This window comes from Grus americana, chromosome 36 (genome assembly GCF_028858705.1).
Source record: "Grus americana isolate bGruAme1 chromosome 36, bGruAme1.mat, whole genome shotgun sequence".
Classification (NCBI taxonomy): domain Eukaryota; kingdom Metazoa; phylum Chordata; class Aves; order Gruiformes; family Gruidae; genus Grus; species Grus americana.
In genome coordinates, this window is record NC_072887.1 from 161,762 (window position 1) to 179,973 (window position 18,212).

An 18,212-nucleotide genomic window follows, 5' to 3' on the forward strand; every position below is an offset into this window, starting at 1 on the left:
CCCCAGGGTGCCCCCCATGTCCGTGCCCCCCCCACCCCAAGGTGCCCCCCCAAAACCCCAGGGGACCCCCCCAAACCTTCAGGGGACCCCCCTGAGCCCCCCCCACCCCAAGGTGCCCCCCCAAAACCCCCAGGGGACCCCCCCAAACCTAAAGGGACCCCAGGGTGCCCCCCCCCACCCCAAGGTGCCCCCCCAAAACCCCAGGGGACCCCCCCTGAGCCCCCCCCACCTCAAGGTGCCCCCCCAAAACCCCCAGGGGACCCCCCCAAACCTTCAGGGGATCCCCCTGAGCCCCCCCCACCCCAAGGTGCCCCCCCAAAACCCCAGGGGACCCCCCCAAACCTAAAGGGACCCCAGGGTGCCGCCCCAAAACCCATGGGGACCCCAGGGTGCCCCCCCCACCCCCCAAGGTGCCCCCCCAAAACCCAAAGGGACCTCAGGGTGCCCCCCCAAAACCCATGGGGACCCCCACCCCAAGGTGCCCCCCCAAAACCCCAGGGGACCCCCCCTGAGCCCCCCCCACCTCAAGGTGCCCCCCCAAAACCCCCAGGGGACCCCCCCAAACCTAAAGGGACCCCAGGGTGCCCCCCCCCCACCCCAAGGTGCCCCCCCAAACCCCCAGGGGACCCCCCCTGAGCCCCCCCCACCCCAAGGTGCCCCCCCAAAACCCCAGGGGACCCCCCCAAACCTAAAGGGACCCCAGGGTGCCGCCCCAAAACCCATGGGGACCCCAGGGTGCCCCCCCCACCCCCCAAGGTGCCCCCCCCAAAACCCAAAGGGACCTCAGGGTGCCCCCCCAAAACCCATGGGGACCCCCCCCCAAGGTGCCCCCCCAAAACCCAAAGGGACCCCAGGGTGCCCCCCCCCCCACCCCAAGGTGCCCCCCCAAAACCCCAGGGGACCCCCCCTGAGCCCCCCCACCCCAAGGTGCCCCCCCAAAACCCCCAGGGGACCCCCCCAAACCCAAAGGGACCCCAGGGTGCCCCCCCCAAACCCCAGGGTGCCCCCCAGCACCCACCCCAGGAAGGCGTCATCGGGGGGGGCCCCCCCCGGCGGGGGGGGGTTTGGGGGGGTCTCCACGTCCACCAAGAGGCTGCTGCCGGCGGGGGGGGGGGCAGGGGCGCCCCCCCGGAACCCCAAAAGGTCGGCGGAGGGCGATGGCGTCGACTGGGGGGGGGGGCGAAAGGGGGGGTCAGGGGTTTTGGGGACCCCCCCGTGCTCACGGCAGTGCTGGGGGGGGGCAGGGATTTTTGGGGGGGGGGGGGGTCAGGCAAGGGGGTGTCAGGGATTTGGGGGCCCCCCTGCTGGATTTTGGGGGGGTCAGGAGTTTTGGGGACCCCCCTGCTCACGGTGGTGCTGGGGGGGGGGTCAGGGGTTTTGGGGTCCCCCCATGCTCACGGCGGTGCTGGGGGGGTTCAGGGGTTTTGGGGGGGGGTCAGGGGTTTTGGGGTCCCCCCGTGCTCACGGCGGTGCTGGGGGGGGGCAGGGATTTTGGGGTCCCCCCGTGCTCACGGCAGTGCTGGGGGGGTGTCAGGGATTTTGGGGGGGGTCAGGGGTTTTGGGGTCCCCCATGCTCACAGTGGTGCTGGGGGGGGGCAGGGATTTTGGGGGGGTGTCAGGGGTTTTGGGGTCCCCCCTTGCTCATGGCAGTGCTGGGGGGGGGGTCAGGGATTTTGGGGTCCCCCTGTGCTCACAGCGGTGCTGGGGGGGTGTCAGGGATTTTGGGGGGGGGGTCAGGAGTTTTGGGGACCCCCCTGCTCACGGTGGTGCTGGGGGGGGGGGCAGGGATTTTGGGGGGGGGTCAGGGGTTTTGGGGTCCCCCCATGCTCACGGCGGTGCTGGGGGGGTTCAGGGGTTTTGGGGGGTTCAGGGGTTTTGGGGGGGGGTCAGGGGTTTTGGGGTCCCCCCTTGCTCATGGCAGTGCTGGGGGGGTGTCAGGGATTTTGGGGGGGGTCAGGGGTTTTGGGGTCCCCCCGTGCTCACAGTGGTGCTGGGGGGGGGCAGGGATTTTGGGGGGGTGTCAGGGGTTTTGGGGTCCCCCCTTGCTCATGGCAGTGCTGGGGGGGGGTCAGGGATTTTGGGGTCCCCCTGTGCTCACAGCGGTGCTGGGGGGGTTCAGGGATTTGGGGGGGGGGTCAGGGGTTTTGGGGGGGGTCAGGGGTTTTGGGGGTCCCCCCGTGCTGACAGTGGTGCTGGGGGGGTGTCAGGGCTTTTGGGGGGGGTGTCAGGGGTTTTGGGGTCCCCCCGTGCTCACGGCGGTGCTGGGGGGGGGTTCGCCCCCCCCGTTGAGCTCGGCCCCCCCATCCCGGCGACCTTCGTCCCCCTCGGGGCCGGGCCCGGGGCCCCTCTTCTTCTTCAGCTTGGCCAGGATGGACGACTCGCGCTCGGGGAACGGCGGCATCTCCTCCAGCACCGTCGCCTGGGGGGGGACAGGGGACATTGGGGGGGGACACCTGGGTCACCCCGTGTCACCCCGTGTCACCCCGCGTCGCCCTGCGTCACCCCGCGTCACCCCGCGTCACCCCGTGTCGCCCCGCGTCGCCCCGCGTCGCCCAGCGGCACCAGGACGTGGCGGCTGCTGCTGCAGCTCCGTGTCGGGGTGGTGCCTCTGCGTCCCCCCCCCACTCTTCACGTCCCAATGTCCCCGTCCCCCCCAATGGCCTCAGGTACCCCCCAGGTACCCCCCAGGTACCCCCCAAGTGTCCCCCAATGCCCCCAAAGGTCCCCAAATGTCCCCAAAGGTCCCCAAACCTCACCAGGACGTCGGAGCTGAGCTTGAGGTACCTGATGCCACCGCTGCAGCTCCACGTTGGGTTTGTGCCTCCGCATCTCCCCATCCCCACATCCCCACCTCCCCAACGTCCCCCAAAAGCGTCCCCAAACGTCCCCAAACGTCCCCAAATGTCCCTGAACGTCCCCAAACCTCACCAGAACATCGGTGCTGATGATGGAGCTGAGCTCAAAGCTCTCAGCGTCGCTCCTGCAGCTCCACGTTGGGTTTGTGCCTCCGCGTCTCCCCATCCCCACGTCCCCACCTCCCCAACGTCCCCCCAAACGTCCCCAAATGTCCCCAAATGTCCCCAAACGTTGCCAAACGTCCCCAAACCTCACCAGGACGTCGGTGCTGATGATGGAGCTGAGTTTGAGGCTCTCAGCGTCGCTCCTGCAGCTCCACATTGGGTTTGTGCCTCCGCATCTCCCCATCCCCACGTCCCCACCTCCCCAACGTCCCCCAAAAGCGTCCCCAAAGGTCCCCAAACGTCCCCAAATGTCCCCAAACCTCACCAGAACATCGGTGCTGGCGATGGACCTGAGCTTGAGGTACCTGATGCCACCACTGCAGCTCCACGTTGGGTTTGTGCCTCCGCATCTCCCCATCCCCACATCCCCACCTCCCCAACGTCCCCCAAAAGCGTCCCCCAACACCCCCAAATGTCCCCAAAGGTCCCTGAACATCCCCAAAGGTCCCCAAACCTCACCAGAACATCGGTGCTGATGATGGAGCTGAGTTTGAGGCTCTCAGCGTCGCTCCTGCAGCTCCACGTTGGGTTTGTGCCTCCGTGTCCCCCCATCCCCACGTCCCCACCTCCCCAACGTCCCCCAAACGTCCCCAAACGTTGCCAAACGTCCCCAAACCTCACCAGAACATCGGTGCTGATGATGGAGCTGAGCTCAAAGCTCTCAGCGTCGCTCCTGCAGCTCCACGTTGGGTTTGTGCCTCCGCGTCTCCCCATCCCCACGTCCCCACCTCCCCAACGTCCCCCAAAAGCGTCCCCAAAGGTCCCCAAACGTCCCCAAATGTCCCCAAACGTTGCCAAACATCCCCAAACCTCACCAGAACGTCGGTGCTGGCGATGGACCTGAGCTTGAGGTACCTGATGCCACCGCTGCAGCTCCACGTTGGGTTTGTGCCTCCGCATCTCCCCATCCCCACGTCCCCACCTCCCCAACGTCCCCCAAAAGCGTCCCCCAACGCCCCCAAATGTCCCCAAAGGTCCCTGAACATCCCCAAAGGTCCCCAAACCTCACCAGAACATCGGTGCTGATGATGGAGCTGAGTTTGAGGCTCTCAGCGTCGCTCCTGCAGCTCCACGTTGGGTTTGTGCCTCCGCGTCTCCCCATCCCCACGTCCCCACCTCCCCAACGTCCCCCCAAACGTCCCCAAATGTCCCCAAATGTCCCCAAACGTTGCCAAATGTCCCCAAACCTCACCAGGACGTCGGTGCTGATGATGGAGCTGAGCTCAAAGCTCTCAGCGTCGCTCCTGCAGCTCCACATTGGGTTTGTGCCTCCGCATCTCCCCATCCCCACGTCCCCACCTCCCCAACGTCCCCCAAAAGCGTCCCCAAAGGTCCCCAAACGTCCCCAAATGTCCCCAAACGTCCCCAAACGTCCCCAAACCTCACCAGAACGTCGGTGCTGGCGATGGACCTGAGCTTGAGGTACCTGATGCCACCACTGCAGCTCCACGTTGGGTTTGTGCCTCCGCATCTCCCCATCCCCACATCCCCACCTCCCCAACGTCCCCCAAAAGCGTCCCCAAACATCCCCAAACGTCCCCAAATGTCCCTGAACGTCCCCAAACCTCACCAGAACATCGGTGCTGATGATGGAGCTGAGTTTGAGGCTCTCAGCGTCGCTCCTGCAGCTCCACGTTGGGTTTGTGCCTCCGCGTCTCCCCATCCCCACGTCCCCACCTCCCCAACGTCCCCCCAAAAGCGTCCCCCAACGTCCCCAAAGCTCACCAGGACGTCGGTGCTGGCGATGGAGCTGAGCTTGAGGTACTCGACGGCGCGCTGCTGCAGCTCCACGTCGGCGTTGCGCAGTTGGCTGCCGGCCCTCAGCACCTCCTGGATGGTGCCCTTGGTCTCGGGGAAGAGGTTGATGAACTTGATGTAGGTGGAGAGGAGCAGCGCCCGGGTGGCCACGCTGCACAGGTGGAACTTGGAGTGCAGCAGCCCGAACTGCACCAGCGGGCTGGGGACACCAGGGGACAGGGGGGACGGGGGGTCAGGGGGGTCCTGAGCTGGCCCCAGGGACAGGGGGGACACCAGGGGACAGGGGGACAGGGGGTCAGGGGGGCTCTGGGGGGGTCCTGAGCCACCCCCGGGGATGGGGGGGACACCAGGGGACGGGGGGGACGGGGGGTCAGGGGGGCTCTGGGGGTCCTGAGCTGGCCCCAGGGACAGGGGGGGACAGTGGGGACACCAGGGGACAGGGGGGACAGGGGGTCAGGGGGGCTCTGGGGGTCCTGAGCTGGCCCCAGGGACAGGGGGGGACAGGGGGGACACCAGGGGACAGGGGGTCAGGGGGGGCTCTGGGGGGTCCTGAGCTGGCCCCAGGGACAGGGGGGACACCAGGGGACAGGGGGGATGGGGGGTGGAGGGTCCCTGGGCACCCCCAGCTGCAGGAACGGGCTGGGGACACCAGGGGACAGGGGGTACAGGGGGTCAGGGGGGCTCTGGGGGTCCTGAGCTGGCCCCAGGGACAGGGGGGACACCAGGGGACAGGGGGGACAGGGGGTCAGGGGGGCTCTGGGGGTCCTGAGCTGGCCCCAGGGACAGGGGGGGACAGGGGGGACACCAGGGGACAGGGGGGATGGGGGGTCAGGGGGGCTCTGGGGGTCCTGAGCTGGCCCCAGGGACAGGGGGGACACCAGGGGACGGGGGGGACAGGGGGTCAGGGGTGCTCTGGGGGGTCCTGAGCTGGCCCTGGGGACGGGGGGGGACGGGGGGGACACCAAGTCAGGGGCACCCCAGGGATCCTGAGCCGGCCCCGGGGATGGGGGGGACAGGGGGTGGAGGGTCCCTGGATACCCCCAGTGGGCTGCGCTGATGCTGGGGACACCGTGGGGACACCGGGTTGGGGGGGGGGCAGAGTCCCCACAGCCCCCCCGAGGGAACAGCACCAGCGTCCCACAGATTTGGGGGGGGGGCCAGAACCACTGCCCCTCAAACACCAGGAACCCCCAAACCCCGCTGTGGGGGTCACCCGCTGTCCCCCGAGTGTCCCCCGAGTGTCCCCAACCCCCTTACCTAGAGCGGGGGTCCCCCGCGATGAGGTTCCCGAACTCCCCCAGGATGTAGCCCCCCACTTTCACCATGTTCTCGTGACACGCCGGCGCCTGCAGGGCCTGGGGGCCAAAACAAAAAAAAAAACCCAAAAAACGGGGGGGGGGGGGGGGGACACGGGCGTCCCCGATCGTTTTGGGGTACAAAAAAAAAAAAAAAAAAAAAAGGGGGGGGGGGGTTGGGGGGGGGTTTTTTCCCACCCCCCCCCCCGTTTCCGCGCACCTCGAAAACGGTCTTGGCGGCGTAACCTTGGACGTCGTCGCGGTTGATGACGATCTGGATGACGCGGTACCACACCTCCTCGCTGACGTAATCGCCCGCGATGCGGATCAGGTTGAGGATGGTGTCGACGTACCAGCTGTAATCCACGGCGTACTTCTCCGCCAGGATGGCCACCTTCAGCACCTGCGCAGGGGCGGGGGTTTTTTTTGGGGGGGGGGGGGCTCCGGAAGGGGGTTTGGGGGTCCCCGGAAGGGGTTTGAGGGGTCCCTTGGGGGTTTTCAGGGGTTTCTTGGGGGGCTCGGGGCATCCCCCTGGGGGTTTGGGGGGGTCTCTTGAGGTCTTGGGGTATTTCCTTAAGGGTTTTGGGGGTCCCTCGAGGGTTTTGGGGTGACCCCTGGGGGTCTAAGGGGGGGTTTGGGGGTCTTGGGGCATCCCCCTGGGGGTTTGGGGGGGGGGGTTTGGGGCCTTGGGGTATTTCCTTAAGGGTTTTGGGGGTCCCTCGAGGGTTTTGGGGTGACCCCTGGGGGTCTAGGGGGGGGTTGGGGGTCTTGGGGCATCCCCCTGGGGGTTTGGGGGCTTGGGGTATCTCCTTAAGGGTTTTGGGGGTCCCATCAGAGGTTTTGGGGGTCCTTCAAGGGTTTTGGGGTGTCCCCTGGGGGTCTGGGGGGGGGGGGGTTGGGGTCTTGGGGCATCCCCCTGGGGGTTTGGGGGGGGTTTGGGGGCTTGGGGCATCCCCCTGGGGGGGTTGGGGGGTCTCTTGAGGTCTTGGGGTATCTCCTTAAGGGTTTTGGGGGTCCCATCAGAGGTTTTGGGGGTCCCTCAAGGTTTTTGGGGTATCCCCTGAGGGTCTAGGGGAGGGCTTTGGGGTCTTGGGGTATCCCCTTGGCAGTTTTGGGGGTCTCTTGGGGTCTTGGAGTACCTCCCTGGCGTCTTGGGGCATCTCCTTAAGGGTTTTGGGGGTCCTTTCAGGATCCTCTTAAAGGTTTTGGGGGTCCCTCGAGGGTTTTGGGGTGTCCCCTGAGGGTTTAGGGGGACGCTTTGGTGCCTAGGCCCATCCCCTTGGGGGTTTTAGGGATCCCTTGGGGTCTTGGCGCATCTCTTTGAGGGTTTTGGGGGTCCCTTGAGGTTTTGGGGGCCCGCTGAGAGTTTTGGGGGCCCCTTCAGGGCTCTAACGGGGACCTTCGGGGCCTTGGGACACCCCCTCGGGTGCTTTGGGTGCCCCTTGGGCTGTCTCTTGACAATTCAGAGGGGTGCCCGGAGCCTTTGGGGGTTCCTCAGCAGTTTGGGGGTTGCCCACAGGGTTTAGGGGTTCCCCGCAGGGTTTTTGGGGGGGGACGGGGGGGACACCCACGATTTCCTCGCGGATGGCGTAGTCGGCCGTCTCCAGGTAGCTGAGCATCTCGGCCACGATCTGCTGGGCGGTGCTGCGGTCGCACATGGCGTAGAGGAGATCGGCCGCACGCTGCCGCACGCTCACGTCCCGCTCCGTCTGCGGGGGGGGGCACAACTGCTAGGCCACGCCCCCTCCCCGAGGCCACGCCCCCTCCCCGAGGCCACGCCCCCTCCCAGACCCCATGAAGGTGGCACCAGGCCCCGCCCCCTGTGAGGCCACACCCCCAGCCCCAAGGCTCAGGCCCCACCCTCACACACAAGCTCCGCCCCCAGGCTGCCACTCACCTCCAAGGCTCCACCCCCCTACACACCTTAGGGCACCAATGACATCGTCAGTGCGGGAGGACTTGGTGCTGGCCCCGCCTCTCCCCTAGGCCCTGCCCACCCAGAGCCCCACCCACCTCCCAAGGCCACGCCCCTTGTCAATAATGGGGAGAACCAGGAGCTGGCCAGGCCACGCCCCCCCAAGCCTGGCCACGCCCCTCCCCTTGTCAATAATGGGGAGAACCAAGAGCTGGCCAGGCCATGCCCCCAAGCCTGGCCACGCCCCCATCTTGGCCACGCCCCCATCTTGTCAATAATGGGGAGAACCAGGAGCTGGCCTGGCCACGCCCCCAAGCCTGGCCACGCCCCCACCTTGTCAATAATGGGGAGAACCAAGAGCTGGCCAGGCCACGCCCCCATCTTGGCCACACCCCTCTCCTTGTCAATGCACATCTTGATAGGGCGACCCCAAGCCTGGCCCTGCCCCCAAGCCTGGCCCCGTCCCTCTCCTTGTCAATGCAGGCCTTGATAGGGAGCCCCCAAGCCTGGCCCCGCCTCCCCAAGCCTGGCCACGCCCCTCCCCTTGTCAATAATGGGGAAAACCAAGAGCTGGCCAGGCCACGCCCCCATCTTGGCCACGCCCCCAAGCCTGGCCACGCCTCCCCACCTTGTCAATAATGGGGAGAACCAGGAGCCGGCCAGGCCATGCCCCCCTCTTGGCCACGCCCCCAAGCCTGGCCACGCCCCCAAGCCTGGCCACGCCTCCCCACCTTGTCAATAATGGGGAAAACCAAGAGCTGGCCAGGCCACGCCCCCAAGCCTGGCCACGCCCCCAAGCCTGGCCCCGCCCCCCCACCTTGTCAATAATGGGGAAAACCAAGAGCTGGCCAAGCCACGCCCCCATCTTGGCCACGCCCCCAAGCCTGGCCACGCCCCCAAGCCTGGCCACGCCTCCCCACCTTGTCAATAATGGGGAGAACCAGGAGCCGGCCAGGCCATGCCCCCCTCTTGGCCACGCCCCCCGCCCCTGACCTTGAGCGCGCCGATGACGGTGTCGATGTGGGTCTTGACGGCCTCGTGGGAGAACTCGGAGCTGGCCAGGGCGCACATGGACTCCAGCGCTAGGTACCGCAGGTTGGTCTCCCGGTGCTGCAGGAACTGGCCCAGCTGGTTACAGGCCCGGACCAACAGGTTGGGCTCGCTGCGGGGACAGCGGGGTCACCGGGGGGGCACGGGGGGACAGGGGACAGCGGGGGGGGACAGCGGGGTCACTGGGGGGGCATGGGGGGACAGGGGACATCGGGGTCACCGGGGGGGCACGGGGGGACAGGGGACGTCATGGGGGGGGACAGCGGGGTCACCGGGGGGGCACAGGGGGACAGGGGACATCGGGGTCACCGGGGGGGCACGGGGGGACAGGGGACATCATGGGGGGACAGCAGGGTCACTGGGGGGGCACGGGGGGACAGGGGACATCATGGGGGGACAGCAGGGTCACTGGGGGGGCACGGGGGGACAGGGGACATCATGGGGGGACAGCAGGGTCACTGGGGGGGCACGGGGGGACAGGGGACATCGGGGGGGACAGCGGGGTCACCGGGGGGGCACAGGGGGACAGGGGACATCATGGGGGGACAGCAGGGTCACCGGGGGGCACGGGGGGACAGGGGACATCGGGGGGGGGGACAGCGGGGTCACCGGGAGGGCACGGGGGGACAGGGGACATCGGGGGGGACAGCGGGGTCACCGGGGGGGCACGGGGGGACAGGGGACATCGGGGGGGACAGCGGGGTCACCGGGGGGGCATGGGGGGACAGGGGACATCGGGGGGGACACATGGGGGACAGCTGGGTCACTGGGGGGGACATGCGGGGTGGGGGACATTGGAGGGACAAGGGACATCAGGGGGCGCACATATAGGGGACAGGAGACATCACGAGGGGACATTGGGGGGATGGGCGACATCATGGGGGGGACACATGGGGGGACAGAGAATCGGGGGGGGACAGGGGGTACAGGAGATGTCACGGGGGGGACAGGGGACGCTTTAGGAGGAGACGTGCAGGGGGTGGGACGTTGCGGGGGGACACGGGGGGGGACACGGGGGGGACCTGTCGTAGTGGATGATGAGGGCGATGGCCTCGAAGAGGATGGCGTTCTTGGCGTTGGAGTGCTGAACCTTCTTGGACTTGGGGGGCTCCTGCGCCTTGTTCAGCACCGTCTCCAGGCACTCCACCAGCCGCCCCTTCACCGCCGCCTCCTCTGCGGGTGGGGGGCACCCGTGGGACCGGGGCACCCGCGGGACCCCCCCATGGCACCCCTGGGACCCGGGAATGTGGGGACCCCCCCATAGCAGCCGTGGGACTGGGGCACCCGCGGGACCCCCCCATGGCACCCGTGGGACCTGGGAATGTGGGGACCCCCCCACAGCACCCATGGGATCCCCCCATAGTGCCCATGGGATCCAGGAATGTGGGTACCCCCCCATAGCACCCGTGGGACCCCCCCCATGGCACCCGTGGGACCTGGGAATGTGGGGACCCCCCCATAGTGCCCAGGAATGTGGGGACCCCCCCATAGCGCCTGTGGGACCCAGGAATGTGGGGACCCCCCCATGGCACCCGTGGGACCCGGGAATGTGGGGACCCCCCCAACAGCACCCAAAGGACCCCCCCATAGCGCCCATAGGGTCCAGGAATGTGGGGACCCCCCCATAGCACCCGTGGGATCCAGGAACCCCCCCAGGGTACCGGGGCACCCAGGAGACCCCCCCATAGCACCCATGGGACCCGGGAACCCCCCCCAGGGGACACCCATAGCACCCATGGGACCCAGGAATGTGGATACCCCCCCCCCATAGCGCCCATGGGACCCAGGAACCCCCCCCCCACGATACCCATAGCACCCATGGGACCCAGGCACCCTGGAACCCCCCCCAGGAGACACAGGGACCAGGGGGTACCACCCACCGCCCCCCCCAACAGCACCCATGGGACCCAGGAATCTGGGAACACCCCCACAGCACCCATGGGACCTGGGAACCCCCCCAAGGAACCCTGGCACCCATGGGACCCCCTCACAGCACCCATGGGACGCAGGTGTCCAGGGCACCCACTGGGGGGGATCTGGGGATTCCGTGGCGGTTGGGGGGCACCCGGGGGGGGGGCACCCAGTAACCTGGGGGGGCTGTGGTGGTCTGGGGGGGGGCACCCAGGCAGGGATCTGGGGGGGGCACCCAGTAATTGGGGGGGCTGTGGTGGTCTTGGGGGGGGGCACCCAGTAACCTGGGGGGGATCTGGGGGGGGCACCCAGGCACCTGGGGGGGGGCTGTGGTGGTCTGGGGGGGGCACCTGGGGGGGCACCCAGTAAGCTGGGGGGGCTGTGGGGGGGGCACCCAAGCACCTGGGGGGGCACCCAGTAACCTGTGGGGTTCTGTGGTGGTGTGGGGGGGGGGGCACCCAGGGGGGACACCCAGTAACCTGGGGGGGCTGTGGTGGTCAGGGGGGGCACCTGGGGGGGCACCCAGTAACCTGGGGGGGTTCTGTGATGGTCGGGGGGGGGGGCACCCAGGCAGGGATCTGGGGGGGAGCACCCAGTAACCTGGGGGGGCTGTGGTGGTTGGGGGGGGCACCCGGGGGGGGGGCACCCAGTAACCTGGGGGGGATCTGGGGGGGGCACCCAAGCACCTGGGGGGCACCCAGTGACCTGGAGGTTCTGTGGTGGTCTGGGGGAGCACCCGGGGGGGCACCCAGTGACCTGGGGGGGATCTGGGGGGGGCACCCAAGCACCTGGGGGGCACCCAGTGACCTGGGGGAGCACCCCGGGGGGGTCCCTACCCGGGGGGGGGGTAGCACTGGAGCAGGCGCAGCAGCTTGACGGAGAGCCACGGCGCGGGCACGAAGTAGTACGTGTAATCCTGCAGGTCCGTGGACGCCGATGACACGATCTGGGGGGGGGACACAGACACGGGGGGGGTCACCCAGCCCCGGCGGGGGCACCCCGGATATTCGGGGGGTGTCCCCGGGGTGCGCGTGTGCCCCCCCCTGCCCCGGGGAGGGGACGCTCACCCGGCTGAGGCGGGACACGGCGAGGGACACGCAGGTTTTGAAGTCGTCGGGGTTTTTCTTGCAGAGGCAGGTGATGAGGCTGACGGCCGCTGTCACCACCCCCTGGGGACGGGGACACGCTGGGGGGGTGATGGGGCACGGGGGGGGGGACGGGGGGGGGACAGGGGGGACAGGGACGGGGGCGCTGGGGCACAGCGGGGGGATGGGGACAGGCTGGGGGGGCAACAGGGGACAGGGCATGGGGGGGTGACAGGGCATGGGGGGGACACGGGGACAGGCTGGGGGGGTGACAGGGGACAGGGCATGGGGGGGTGACAGGGGACAGGGGGGACACGGGGACAGGCTGGGGGGGTGACAGGGCACGGGGGGGATGGGGCACTGGGGGGGGACAGGGACAAGCTGGGGGGGTGACGGGACATGGCAGGGGACATGGGGACAGGCTGGGGGGGTGATGGGGCACGGGAGGGGGGGACAGGGGGGACACAACAAGGGGACAGGGCCCAGGGGGGATGGGGACAGTGCAGGGGGGCACAGGGCAGGGCACAGCAGGGGGGGGGACAGGGACCTGGCGGGGGGACACAGGGGGTCAGGGCCCAGAGGGGGGACGGGGGGGGACAACAAGGGGACAAGGGGGAGAGGGGGACAGGGGAGAGGGCCCTCGGGGGGGGACAGGGGGCCCTGGGGGGGGACACAAGGGGATGGGGCACCTCAGGGGGGGACAAGGGCCCTGGGGGGGGACACAAGGGGCACATGGCCCCTTAAGGGGGGGGCACGAAGGGGACAAGGGGACATGGCACCTGGGAGGGGTGTGGGGGGACGTGGCGCTGGGGGGGACAGGGGGGGGACACCGGGGGGACACAGGCCAGGGAGCAGCGGGAGGGGGGGGCATGGAGCTGTACCACTGCGGGGGGGGGGGGGGGACAGTGGGTGACAGGGCTGTACCACTGCTGAGGTGGGGGGGACAGACGGCCTGTACCAATCCTTAATACAGGGGGACACCAGGTGACACGCAGACTGTACCACAGCCAGACGTGGGGGGGGAAGGTGACAACGGGTGACACAGGACCGTACCACTGCCCAGAACGGGGGTGACCCAGGGCTGTACCACCGCCTGGGACGGGGGTGATGGGGGGTGTCCCAGGCCATACCACTGCCCAGGACGGGGGTGACCCACGGCTGTACTACTACCCAGGACGGGGGTGACGTAGGACCGTACCACTGCTCAGGATGGGGGTGATGGGGGGGTGGATGGGTGATACAGGCTGTACCATCACCCGGGACACGGGTGACAGGGAGGTGTCCCAGGCCGTACCACTGCCAGCGGCAGGGGGGACATAGGACTGTACCACTGCCAGGGGCAGGGGTGACCCAGGACCGTACCACCACGCAGCACAGGGGTGACAAAGGGGTGACATAGGACTGTACCACCGCCCAGGACGGGGGTGTCCCAGGCCGTACCACTGCCAGCGGCAGGGGGGACATAGGACTGTACCACTGCCAGGGGCAGGGGTGACCCAGGACCGTACCACCGCCCAGGACGGGGGTGACCCAGGCCGTACCACTGGCGGCAGGGCGGGGGTGTCCCCGGGGGTCCCTACCATGTGCTGGTCGTTGAGCAGATGCACCACCCGCGCCGTCCACTCGCCGACGGGCACCAGGTCGGGACAGGCCTTGTGCAGGCGCAGCAGGCAGAGCGCCGCGCTCTGCTTCACGCTGTCCATCGTGTCCCTGGGGGGCACGGCGCTCAGACACCCCCGCTCCCAGTAACCCCCCCAGCAACCCTCCCAGTAACCCTCCCAGTAACCCCCCCAGCAACCCCCCCAGCAACCCCCCCAGCAACCCCCCCAGTAACGCCCCCAGCAACCCCCCCAGCAACCCCCCCAGCAACCCCCCCAGTAACCCCCCCAGCAACCCTCCCAGTAACGCCCCCAGTAACCCTCCCAGTAACCCTCCCAGCAACCCCCCCAGCAACCCTCCCAGTAACGCCCCCAGTAACCCCCCGGATAGCCCAGGACCACTCCGGACACCCCAGTATCCCCCAGTGCCCCCCCAGTATCCCTAGTAACCTTCCACGTACCCCAATGCCCCCCCCAGTAACCCCCCAGCATTTCCAGTCTCTCCCAGTGCCCTCTCAATAACTGCCCAGTGTCCCCAGTAACCCCCCAGTGTCCCCCCTAGGGCCGTAAGTCTCCCCCAGTGCCCTCCCAGTAACTCTCCAGTATCACTCAGTACCCCCCAAAGCCTTCAGTATCCCCCAGTAACCCCCCTGAGAACTCCAGTGCCTCCCAGTATTCCCCAGTAACCCACTAAAAGCTCCACTATTGCCTCCATACCCGCCCAACGTCTCCAGTATCCCCCAGTAACCCCCTGGAGCCCCCAGTAACCCCCTCCAAAGCCTCCAGTGCCCCCCAGTATCCCCCTCCAAAGCCTCCAGTGCCCCCCAGTATCCCCCAGTATCCCCCTGTGAAGCCTCCAGTCCCTCCCAATATCCCCCAGTATCCCCCTCCGAAGCCTCCAGTCCCCCTCAGTGCCCCCCAAAATCCCCCAATACCTCCCAGTATCCCCCTCCAAAGCCTCCAGTCCCTCCCAGTGCCCCCCAGTATCCCCCTCCGAAGCCTCCAGTCCCCCCCAATATCCCCCAGTATCCCCCTCTGAAGCCTCCAGTACCCCCCAGTCCCCCCCAGTGCCCCCCAATACCCCCCAAGTATCCCCCTCCGAAGCCTCCAGTCCCCCTCAGTGCCCCCCAATATCCCCCAATACCCCCCAGTATCCCCCTCCGAAGCCTCCAGTCCCTCCCAGTGCCCCCCAGTATCCCCCCCGCAGCGTCTCACCCCGCCACCAGGACGCGGGGCACCTCGGCGGCGAAGGCCTCGGCCATCTCCCTGCTGCCGACGTTGGCGATGCAGTGCAGCGCCAGGCACATGAACGTGGGGTTCCTGCTGGCCAGGTCATTCTTGATCCCGTTATTAATTAACCGGATTAATTCGCTGTTGGAGTTCACCAGCACCGAGATAAACAGGTACCCCTGGGAAAAAAAAAAAAAGGGGGAACACACGCACACGGAGGGGGTGTCAGGGGCGTGCGACACCCCCAAAATCCCTCGGGCTCCCCCCCGTTTTCCCACTCACGATCTGTTTCTCGGTGTATTTGTTGGAGCTCAGCAGGTTGACGGCTTCCATGTGCCCGAAATCGATGTCGTGGCCCAGCAGGAAGATGAAGAGAAGTTTGCAGACGTATTTTTTCTTGCTGTATCCATCCAGAGCTTTATCTCCTACGGAGAAGAATGGCGGGGGGCACGGGGGGGTTTAGGTGGGCCCTTGGGTGGGGTTTCAGGGTTCCCCCCGGGTCCCCCTGGACTCACCCTTGAATTTGGAGCGGATGTTGGCCAGTTCCTTGTTGATGCGCTTGATCTCGGCTTCTTTGCTCTTACCTGGGGGCAGGGGTACGAAAAAGGAGGTTAATGGCCCCCCAAAACTGTCCCCTCTTCTCTCAGAGCCCCCCCAAAGTTCCCCATCTCCCCCTTCAGGGACCCCTAAACCCCAGCTTTTCCTCTCAGAGACCCCCAAAACGGATCTTTTCTCCTCAGAAATATCTTCTCCCCCCTCAGAGATCCCCCAAAAACTCTTTCTTTTTCTCTCAGAAACCCCCAAACTGGATTTTTTTTCTTCTCAGAAACACCCTTCCCCCTCAAAACATTTCCTCCCCCCTCAGGGACCCCCAAAGCCCAACTTTTCTCCTCACAAATTCCTCAAAATGTACTTTTTTTCCCTCAGAAATACCCAATCCTCTCTCAAACCCCCCCCCCGCCACCCCCTGTCTGCTCAGAGCCCCCCAAAATGCACTTTTTCCTCCCCAAAAGTATCTTCTCCCCTCTCACACACCCCTCAAATCGCCTCTTCTCCCCTCAGAGCCCCCCAAAATCGACCTTTTCTCCTCAGAAATCGCTTGTCTGCCCCCAGAGCCCCCCCAAACCGCCCCCTCTCCCTTCACGGATCCTCAAACCCCGACTTTTCCCCTCAAACACTCCAAAAAAAGCATCTTTTCTCTTCGGAAGTACTAACCTTCTCCCAGAGACCATCCTAACCCCCTTTTCTCATCTCAGATCCCCCCAAAATCGACCTTTTCTCCTCAGAAATCGCTTGTCTCCCCCCTCAGAGCCTCCCTAAACTGCCTCCTCATCCCTCACGGACCCTCAAACTCCGAGTTTTGCCTTCAAACGCTCCCCAGAATGGATCTTTTCTCCTCAGAAATAACGACCCTCTCCCAGAGACCACCCTAAACCCGTTTTCTCCCCTCAGAGCCCCCCAAAATCGACCTTTTCTCCTCAGAAATCGCTTCTCTCCCCTCAGAGCCCCCCCAAATCGCCCCCTCTCCCTTCACGGACCCTCAAACCCCGACTTTTCCCCTCAAACACTCCAAAAAAAGCATCTTTTCTCTTCGGAAGTACTGGTTCTCTCCCAGAAACCATCCTAAACCCCTTTTGTTCTCTCAGATCCTCCCAAAATCCACCTTTTCTCCTCAGAAATTGCCTTTCCCCCCTCAGACCCCCCCCCCCCCAAACCGCCCCCTCTCCCCTCACGGACCCTCAAACCCCGACTTTTCTCCTCAAACACTTTCCAAAACGCATCTTTTCTCCTCAAAAATAACGACCCCCCGCCCAGGGACACCCTAAACCCGTTTTCTCCCCTCAGATCCCCCCAAAATCGACCTTTTCTCCTCAGAAATCGCTTCTCTCCCCTCAGAGCCCCCCCAAACCGCCCCCTCTCCCTTCACGCACCGCCCCCCCCCCCCCCCCCCCCCCCCCCCCCCGCTCCGGCCGCCTCCCAGCTCACAGTTGCGGATGTCGGAGATGAAGACCGCCAGCCCCCGCATCCCATCGCCCTTGGACACGGCCGGCATCGCGGCGGTCCCTCGCTCCGGCCCGGCCCGGCCCCGCTGCCCGCTCCGGTCTCCCTGCGCCGCTGCCGCCGCTGCCGCCGCTCAACGCCTACTCCCATTGGCCGTTGCCAACGCCACTCACAGCATCCCCGCCGTCTCTATTGGGCGCCGCCGCCGCCGCACCGCCCCCGCCGCCTCCGCGTTGGCGGTATTGCTTGTCAATCATAGGCAGACCCGCCTTCTCCTGCTCGCAGACGTGCACCACCACTGGTGGAGCGACCGCTCGTTCACGAGAACAGCCGCCCTCGCTCTGTTTCTATTGGCCGACGATCGCCAGCCCGCCCCCTCGCCTCCTTTTGATTGGCCGCGCCTACTGCAAGGTCCGAAATGCTCACGCCCATTGGTTGGGCGTGACGCTCCCCCTCCCCGCCCCCTCATCCCCGCCTCCGCCTCATTGGACGCGCCCCTCGCCGCTCACCTCCAGCCCCGCCCCCGCCGCCAACGCCCCCGCGACCGTGGGCGGGGCCTCCGCCCGGTTCGTGCCTGCTGATTGGAAGGTTGAGACCCGCAATTCCGGGGTGGGGGCCAGGGGGCGGGGCCTACGCTGGGGGGCGGGGCCAGGGGCGGGGCCAAAACGAGGGGCTACGGCGGGGTGGTCCTAGTGCCCCCAGTGCCCCCAGTGCCACCAGTGACCCCAGTAACACCAGTAACACCAGGGACCCCCCAACATCTCCCAATTCTGGCGGTGCCCATACTGGTTTGGGGGTGCCCATACTGGTTTGGGGTGCCCGTACTGGTTTGGGGGTGCCCATACTGGTTTGGGGGTGTCTATACTGGTTTGGAGGTGCCCATACTGGTTTGGGGTGCCCGTACTGGTTTAGGGGTGCCCGTACTGGTTTGGGGGTGTCTATACTGGTTTGGGGGTACCCATACTGGTTTGGGGTGCCCATACTGGTTTGGGGATGCCCGTACTGGTTTGGGGGTACCCATACTGGTTTGGGGGTGCCCATACTGGTTTAGGGGTGTCTATACTGGTTTGGGGGTACCCATACTGGTTTGGGGGTGCCCGTACTGGTTTGGGGGTGTCTATACTGGTTTGGAGGTACCCATACTGGTTTGGGGTGTCTGTACTGGTTTGGGGTGTCTATACTGGTTTGGGGGTGCCCATACTGGTTTGGGGGGTGCCCATACTGGTTTGGGGGTACCCATACTGGTTTGGGGTGTCTGTACTGGTTTGGGGGTGCCCGTACTGGTTTGGGGGTGTCTATACTGGTTTGGAGGTACCCATACTGGTTTGGGGTGTCTGTACTGGTTTGGG

At 66.7% G+C, this 18,212-nt stretch overlaps 1 protein-coding gene across 1 annotated transcript in view; it reads right to left on the bottom strand.

The window, feature by feature from the left end:
- Positions 1-17,066, bottom strand: part of AP2A1 (adaptor related protein complex 2 subunit alpha 1) — an 18,120-nt gene extending 1,054 nt beyond the window's left edge. Inside the window, 15 exon segments of the mRNA XM_054808402.1 lie at positions 1,015-1,167; positions 2,255-2,419; positions 4,746-4,977; positions 6,036-6,133; positions 6,294-6,476; positions 7,645-7,782; positions 8,982-9,150; positions 10,061-10,211; positions 11,769-11,895; positions 12,017-12,118; positions 13,615-13,744; positions 14,848-15,041; positions 15,145-15,287; positions 15,378-15,446; positions 16,849-17,066. Of these exon segments, the coding sequence (XP_054664377.1) occupies positions 1,015-1,167; positions 2,255-2,419; positions 4,746-4,977; positions 6,036-6,133; positions 6,294-6,476; positions 7,645-7,782; positions 8,982-9,150; positions 10,061-10,211; positions 11,769-11,895; positions 12,017-12,118; positions 13,615-13,744; positions 14,848-15,041; positions 15,145-15,287; positions 15,378-15,446; positions 16,849-16,915 (2,121 nt within the window). The 5' untranslated portion in view covers positions 16,916-17,066.
- Positions 17,067-18,212: the final 1,146 nt, after the last annotated feature.